Source organism: Rhagoletis zephyria, unplaced genomic scaffold (assembly GCF_001687245.7).
Source record: "Rhagoletis zephyria isolate East Lansing unplaced genomic scaffold, Rhagoletis_zephyria_1.1 Rzeph_scaffold_12003, whole genome shotgun sequence".
Taxonomy (NCBI): Eukaryota; Metazoa; Arthropoda; class Insecta; order Diptera; family Tephritidae; genus Rhagoletis; species Rhagoletis zephyria.
The window spans coordinates 1-8,782 of record NW_016169077.1 but is presented as its reverse complement, the minus strand read 5'-3'; the positions used below and the strand labels follow the sequence as shown (position 1 = coordinate 8,782).

At 38.1% G+C, this 8,782-nt stretch overlaps 1 protein-coding gene and 1 pseudogene across 1 annotated transcript; both read left to right on the top strand.

Annotated features, from left to right (window-relative positions):
* The first annotated feature begins 611 nt into the window (after nt 1-611).
* Nucleotides 612-1,058, top strand: LOC108377382 (inhibitor of growth protein 3 pseudogene; annotated as a pseudogene).
* A 5,891-nt stretch (nt 1,059-6,949) lies between these two features.
* LOC108377380 (probable cytochrome P450 309a2) lies at nt 6,950-8,669 on the top strand (the record flags this gene model as incomplete). The annotated part of the gene is made up of 6 exons (XM_017633638.1): nt 6,950-7,146; nt 7,220-7,478; nt 7,557-7,661; nt 7,720-8,145; nt 8,204-8,333; nt 8,406-8,669. Coding segments are annotated over exons 1-6 (1,381 nt in total), but the record flags the coding sequence as incomplete, so codon positions are not given.
* Between the last annotated feature and the right edge of the window lie 113 nt (nt 8,670-8,782).

Here is an 8,782-nt window from a genome sequence, read left to right as displayed (position 1 = left end):
CCTCGCCCATTTAAAGACAATTTTGGGACTAGTTCTGACAAGTTCGAGTCTAGTTCAGGAATACATATTTTAGAAACATTTCGAGCCTGGTTTGCGATCATTTCGGAATTGTTTTGGGACCTCTTCAGGACTTCTTCAGGACCATTTCGGGCCTAGCTGGGGATACCTTTTCGGAATCTCTTTAGGAACTGTACAAGATCATTTCGGCACGAGTCCGTGCACATTTAAGGAGAATTTTGGGACTAGTTCTGGACCAATTTCGAGTTTAGGCATACAAATTGCAGGAACATTTCCGGTCTAGTTTCGGAACCGTATCAAGACTTGTTATGCTCGATAAATTCGGGACAGACAAGATCACGACTTTTCAGAATCACTTTTTCCATTATTCTGATTTTGTTGCACAGTGTTATAATCAACACACAGTGTTATAATGCTTATGTAATGAATATTTTATTTTTTCCTTACACCTGCTGTAGTTTTATTGTCAACTGTTGTTGAAATTCGTTTTTGTAACATTCAATTTTTGTTATTTAATTTTGTGAAAATTTTTAAATTTTTTTTAACTTCATCTCTTTATTTTTCCGCGAGCTTCGTTTGTCCACAACTTAAAAATGTTGCCAACGCCTTCGAATGTAACAGCCGGAGATGGAGATAAATGTGATAGCCAGAACAATTTGAAAATAGCAAATGACGATGAACCCACCACCTCATCAAGCGCCACTAATTCTGTTGCTCCATCTACTCAATTACCGAGCAGTACAAACTCTATGGCTTCCCAATACTCCAACACCAGTTTCTATGATGGCCGTGTGGTGACACCACCAGATATGCCTTCCGACGAAGAGCTGAGTTGCTACAATCCGAATCACCCGCGCCACTGTCTTTGCAATCAAATTTCTTATGGTAACATGATTGCCTGCGACAATGACACTTGTCCATATGAATGGTTTCACTTTTCATGCGTTGGTATTAGGCGCGCGCCAAAGGGCAAGTGGTATTGTCCACTTTGTACGGCATCGATGCGGCGTAGTAGCAAGCGAAAGCGGCAATACGCTTAGTGCTGAGGTGGGTGGCAAGTGATTGATGGAAGAGAATGGAATTTGGCGATCTGTTTTGGTGTATTTGGTATTTAGCAGTGAGCAGTCTATTTTGAATAACTATTTAAACGACTTTTTAAATAAAATGTGCTAATTAAAGGACTAGTTTTCATATCGGCTTTATGATATGATGATCGGCGAATATGTATGTACATCAATTTGGTAACCTTTAAAACCTTTAGATGACGAAGAGTTTGCCATTCATTTATGGCTTTTGGTTGAAAATGTGAACATATTTCGGTGCGCTTTACAGCAGAGCTTGGATCCCAGCGGCTGAGGAATATCCAAGAGAGAATATGGTGCCAACTATATGCACCTCACAGCAACGTAATTGGAAGTTTGCTAGAAAGTCCGAATCGTTAGTGATACTGCAAAAGGTGAATGTGGGTTATTACTTTAGTTCTGCTAGACTTGCAAAGGAAGGTTTAAGATACAAAGGGCAGGACAGCCGGGGAGGAGGTGCCCTTATGTCTGTTCTGCTTGAGTTGAGTTACAGATGAGACAGAAAACATTATGACCCAGCTCATTCCAGCGACGCAAGTTGTCAATATTTTGTGAAAAAGCAGCCTTTATAATCCACATATGTAGCTTGGTTATATTTCAACTCTGTTTTAAACAGTAGTAAAAGCCTGATTATGGCAACTTAACTGAACTTAACGTAACTTAGAACTTAGCAAATCCAAATGAAACAGACTTCGACGTGGCATTTTTTAAGTTACGTTAAGTTTCGGCTGTTGAAATAAAAGCAACATTCATTTAAGAGAATTTTTAAGTGACAGTCTCTAAGTTACGTTAAGTTGCGATAATCAGACATTAAGGTGTAGAACTTGTAGGTTCCGTGACTCTTCCACATTTGATTAAAATTTAGCCCATAGTACAAAACAGAGGCAAAATTACGTATTTTAACCTTTGCTGGCCATTTCGTTGCAAAGCGTCTTACAGGGCAATTCAGCGGGCTATCGTTCAACTTACCACACCTTTCGAAAGACAAAAGCCTTTCGTAATACCACTGCCAATTCCGACAAATATCTTGAAAGTTCTTTTCTGACTTATTTTTTTTAACGGTGTTAACGGTTAGATTCCAGACTTGGGGAGTACCTCTGGTCACATGCATTGTAATGGAGCCGTCCACCAGTTATGAAAGAATAGTTCTCATTTCGAGAAGGAGCCCAACGAAATCTATCAGAACGCGTTGCACCCCCGCAATAAGCAGGAAGTTAGTAACCGATTTTGGATAGATATTATCGCAAGCATATTCGATATCGAGAAAACTTCGGGCGTGTATTCCTTTATGGCCTATCCTTTTTCAATCGTCGATACGATTTCGTGAAGAGCAGTCTCCACGGGGGTTTTCCTTGGAATACGCATGCTGATTCGACGAGAGGTTGGCATTTCAAATTCGTCAAGGAGCCTCTCCAGAGTTTTAAGAAAGAATGAAGTGAGGATTAAAGGCCGAAAATCGTTCGGTTTCACATGAGCGGCTCTGCCTTCTTTTGATAAGAAGACAACCTTCGCCTTTGCCCACTTGTATGATGTGTTTTTAGCAAACGTCCATATTTTTTGTATTTTTCAAATGCACCTCTGCGTGGTTAAAAATGATCAAGAGTTGCTTCAATAAAAATCAAATATAAAATTATTTTGTTTCAAGCATTTTGCTTTGAATTCGACTAAGTGAAAATTATATTCTGGATGCTCCATTGAATCAAAACATTACTGGCTCTTTTACTAAGTAATCAACCTTTGCCAGTTGTACTTTCATACTCAGAAATAATTCCAACCGCATTTAAAATAACAATTTGCATACAAACATACAGAAAAGTTAAATAAATTCCAAGTGTATTCAACTAAATTCCCAATAATAATTTTACTCAACTGGAAAAATCCTCAAATCGGCTTTGCAATTGCAGCCGCCACTGTTGCTTTTTCATTAACTAACAGCCTTTTCGAATTATTGTTTCAAGCGAAAAATGTTTAATACCAGTTCATATAGTTACAGACATACATACATACCGTACATACATACTTAGCAACAAATAAGAAGAATACGCAAAAGCAAAAACAAAATGCATAAATGATTTCTTTCATTTCTCCAAAAGCTCTGGTTTTACTGTTGTTGTAAATTTCGTGCAAAAACTTATGGCAACCATTTTGCTTGTCAATTTTACATATTGCCTGCGCTCCGCTCCGCTGCTGTATGCTGCAAATTTGTTATTGTTGCCATGGTTTTGCTTCTGCTTATTATTTGCTTGCTGGCTTGCAGTATTTTCTTCTTCGTTTTGTTTTTTTTTTGTCTTATAATTTTTCTTCTCACTCGATAAGTTGTAATCCTTTGCAAAAGTTCAAGCGCTCTGCTGCTGATGTTGCAATATTTCTCATTCTTCATATCTGCCCTCCACCTACTTTTTTCATCATTGTTTCTTTTGTGTGGCAGTTACTCATTGTTTACACATGAAGTGCTTTTGTTGGCATGCATTTTGCGCTGTTGTTGTTGTTGTTGTTATTTTTGTATACTTTAGCTCTTCATTCAGTTCGCCATCAGATTTGCTTTTCTGCATTTTATTTGTGGCGCGCACACACACACGCCGAAGTTGCCTGATTTGTTTTATTCTTTTTTTGTTGTATTTTTGAGCTTTTGAGCTCCCCTTTTTCATACGCACACATACACGTGCACACACACACACATACACATAGCGATATGCGCACACTCACGCATTCTTGTGGCAAATGCTTTCACTGTTTTGAGCTGTTGCATGGTCGAGTGTTGCAACAATGCAATTTGCATATGGCAAACCAGTTGCAGCTGCTAAATTTGTGGCAACCTGCTATGCGGTATGTGTTTGTTGCATGTACATATGTATGCATACGGTTGTGTGCGTATTGGCATGCGTTGGCAGATTGCTTTGTGGCTGCTTGCAATTTGCTGTTTTGCGGTTGACGCGCAAGTAAGAAAACAATTTTCTAAGAATACGACCACAAATGCATTAGTGTGCGGGTTGTTGTGTGTTTCTTATTAATATGCAGATATTATACTCAGGCGGAATTGAGTTTTCAACAAATTAGCTAGTATTTTTATATAATTTGTGGATGTTGGAGAAAAAAGGATTCGAGGTGCCTAAGAACATGCATACAAACATATATGCTAAGTAATGTTTAAATTTTCATCTATGTATGTATACTTAAGAACTTTCCAGCACCTCTCCAGGACTTTGCGGAATTTGTGTTGAAATTTTTCGGAGTATTTTACCTTTTTCTCCAGAGACTTCAATATATTTTTTGTTTTGTTTTCTATTTTTTCCGTAGCTTTTCAGAATTCTTCAGAAACTTAACGGAACTTTTAGGAAAGACTGTAAAATTTTTCGGAGTATTGTGTGATATTTCGTAAATTTTCAAAAATTGTTTTGGACTTTTCGGAATGCTTCAGAAACTGTTTGAATTATTGAGAAATATTTTTGGAGTTTTAAATGAATTTCTTTTAAGTTTTTCCGAATATTCGACATTTTGTATAGATTTTCCGGCTTTTTATCGGCGGTTCGTTGGAGTAGGGGTTCGGAGCATTCTCCGACTTTTCGGAACTTTTCAGAAACCATTTATTCTTTTTAGGATTTTCTTGCAATTTTTCGGAGAGCTATACAGTTTTCGGAATTATTCAGAAACCGTTCGAAAACTTTGAAACATCTTCCACGAATTTTTCGGAATATTTTAGAGACTGCCCGAGACTTAGCGTCGGGGTTTTGGAGCATTCTGGGATTTTTCAGAATTTTTGAGAAACTTTCCGGAATTTTTTAGAATTGTAGATGTGTCGGAGTATCGGAATATTCAGTAACTTTTCGGAATTATTGAGACATTTTTCGGAATATTTTACGCTTTCAGAATCTTTTCGGAAACTTTGAGACATCTTTTCAAATTATCCTGAATTTATTTGTTGCTCGTAGGAGTATTCCACGATTTTTCGTGATGTTTCAGAGTTTTCGTTTTTCTTTTTGGCAATTTTTCAAAGTGGGATTTCGGAGCATTCTCCGACTTTCCAAAATTTTGCAGAAACCTTTCAGAATTTTTTAGGATGTAATTCGTATTCGAGATTTTTCTAAATACTATAGAAACTTTTCGGAAATTTTCGAGATTTTTTTCTGCAATTTCTGAGACTCAAAGCTTCTAAGCAATATTCTTGGAAACTTTTCAGAGTATACCGTGATTTTTTGAGACGTTTTAGAAACTGGCTGGAATTTTCGGTGTAGTTTATCGGAGTACTATGGGTTCGGAAGGTTTCAGAAAGTGTTAGGTATTTTATTGGCGAGGCTTTGTACCATTCCGGTACTTTTCGGAATTTCGCAGGAACCGCTCGGGATTGCTTTTGGAATTTTCTTTTCAGATTTTCGGATTAGTCCTATTTTTTCTGAATATTTTCGGAAGGTTATAGACATCTTTCTATATTATTGAGATATTTAGGAGTTATGCAGACAATTTTCGGAGTTTTTCGAGATTTACATTGCATCTTTTCAGAGTGCTACTGTATTTTTCGTAATACTTCAGAAACTGTTCGGTATTTTTAGGGATTTACGTGTTCAGAGATTTTTTTGATTTTTTTCACGTACTGCTTTTCGGGATATTTCACGAACTGTTTGGTGCTTTTCAGGATTTATTTTGAGATTTTTATTAGTGTTCATGGATTTTTTCGATTGTTTTAGAAACTGTTTGGCTTTTTTCGAGATTCGGTTTTTCGAGACCTTCCGGAACTTCGTGGGAATTCTTGACGTCGTGCGGCACCACTCCAAATTGTCTGAATTTTTTTAAATATTTTGTGACCTTTGAGGGGTTACTTACCTTTACCTTTAGAAAATTTTCTTTCGGAAACTTTTCAAACATTACCGGGGCTTTCTAATATATTTTTTTCTGCTTTTCGGGGTTATTTATTTTTATTTTTCGATATACTTATCTATTTCGAATTTTGTCCGGTACGGTTGGAGATTTTAGGGATATTGTCAGGTCTTTTCGGGGCTTTTTCGATTTCTTAGGATTTATTACGTTTTATTTCACGTTTTACGGTTTGAACGGAGTAAGAATTTTTCATGATTCTTGCTGATTTGTTTTTTTTTGTACTTTTAGATATATTTAGTGATATTTTATTGAGATTTTTTTTTCAGAACCGTGTGGGAGTTAGAATTATTTCAGGACGTTTTGGGATTATTTGAACCTAAATGACTTTTTTCAGACCTCCTTCTGGTTTTGTAGTTGACTTTCGTGAGTTCTTTTGAAATCTTTCGGAATTTTTCAGAAATGTTTGTAAGTTTTCGGGATTATTTCAGGACTTTTGGGATCATTCCAACACTTTTCTGTATATTTTCGGAATGTTTTGAATTTTTTCCAAATTTTTTTGGAATCATTTCGGGCTGATTGAGATTTTTTATAAATATAGAAGATTTTTTTCGAGAATTTTCTGGATTTTCTCGAAAACTTCTTCGCGGTTTATTTCTCTGGATTTTTTATAATTTTTTCTCAGAATTTTCGCTTGTAAATTTCGGCTTTCTATTCAATTTTTGTCGTTCGACCAAAATCGACCCACATAAATGGGAATTCAGCCATAAATATATAAATGCTTTGGTTAGTCAAATTTCCATTCGACAGAAATCGACCCGTGTAAAGCCGGCTTAAAGGGTAGAAAAAAAATCGGCCATCTTTTTTTCAAATTTCAAATATAAAATAAAAAACAAGGCGAATTATTAATTCGCCTTGATAAAAAATATTCCAATGATATTTTTCCACGGAAAAGCTTTCATTGAAAAACGGAAATCTTAAAAGCAATAAAAACAAACTTATTTAAGTAAAGGCAAAAAGCAGCCAAAACGGAAATCGAAATGTTCGACTGTTTCTTCCAGCTAATCCTGCTTTTGCATATCGTATTGCTGCCAACTTATTTCTATCTTTCATGGAAATTCAATTTTTGGCGAAATCGCGGACTACGCACTGCCTTGCCGTTGACAATATTCGGCTCTTTTCCCAGCATTTTAACGCGAAATAGAAATTTGATTTATGAAATCGATGCGATTTACGGGTAGACGATTAATCATTTGTAATACTTATTTGCAAACGCAATTCCAACTTTTTGCTGCATCTTCCACACACAGGCGCTACAAGCATCGCAGTCGCATGGTGGGCATTTATTTCGTGCGTCAGCCTCAAATCCTCGTGGTGGACATGCGTTTGGCACACGAAGTGCTCGACGTGAATTTCCGTGCCTTTAAGGTGACAGCGGCGAGTAACTGGATGCGGCAACGCAAGGGGAATAAATTGGACAAATTAGCCAAGTACAGTGCAATGTGGAGCACAGGCGAGCGGTGGCAAAAAAATCGCAGTGTTGCATGCGCGTCGTTGACACTTTGTCGCGTGAGTGAACGAATATTTAAATTCAAAGAAATGTTTGTAAAGGAAAATAAGTGATAAATTTAATATTGCAAATTACAGCTAAAGCGCTACTATGAAGTGTGGCTGGGAAGCAATAGACATTTGGTGCAATGTTTACAGCAAACGTGTGGTGGCGCCAAGCCGGAAGTTGTGGACACTAACGATGTGAGTTTGTGTCATTGATTTGCTAACTGATCTAACTCCTTTGAATTCCTGCCAACAGCTCGTTAAACGCTATGTTGCCGATGCACTCTGTCTCTTCATTTGGGGTGTGGATGCGGGTACTTTGACGCAGGCCAAGAAGAAGAACAATAAGTTTCTCGCAATGACGCAACGTATCGTCAAGCAGACGCGCAGCCTAACCAGCTACTCCTTCTTGTCAGCTGTTATGCCACTGGTTTCGAAACTCTGGCCTTTTCGTTTGATCTCTAAGACGGTTGATAATTACTTTGTGCAATTCAGCGCCGATGCGCTCGCGTGCCATAAGAAGTTTCGCGATCCCAGCGGCGCGGTTGCACTCCTCAGCTATTTGTATGAACAGCGGCACACCGGGCGTATGAGCGATGAAGCGCTGACGGGGCATTGCATGGCTATCCTGGCCGATGGTTTTGAGGAGATTTGCAGCACGCTGATTTACACATTTTATTATGTGAGTTAAATGCGAGGAATAGAAGACAAAAACACCAATAATTCACATTCACTTTCAGTTGGCAAAAGAGCCGCGCGTGCAAGCTAAACTGCGCGCCGAATTGTTGCAAGCGCAGCGGCATGAAAATTGCACCGAATTCTCTTTTGACGCTTTGATGTCACTCAGCTATCTCGATCATTGCATTTTTGGTGAGATTATGATCCATCTCTTTACCGCCCTATTCAAATTCGTTTTACGCTTTCGTTAAAATTTCAACATAGAAACCCTGCGCCTGAGTCCCACAGTACCTTATTGTCGGCGCATTTGCACCACTGCTAATGTGGTGCAGCTCTCGAAGCGCAAGTCCGTGCAAGTCGATGATGGCATGGTGCTCTGTGTACCGGTATATTCATACCATCACGATCCCTTTATCTTCTGTGAGCCAAATTCATTTATACCAGAACGTTTCGAAAATGTTGCGCCGAAGGAGTTGATGGAGCGAGGAGTTTTTCTTCCATTCGGCGCTGGACCGAGAAGTTGTTTAGGTAATTTCCGTACATGTATGTATGTGCGTATTCTTTAGCATTTTTGACGTAGAATACGTCTTACCTTAAGGTATGGGGGCTATGTTCAAATGTTGTAGTTGTAATTTTTAGAG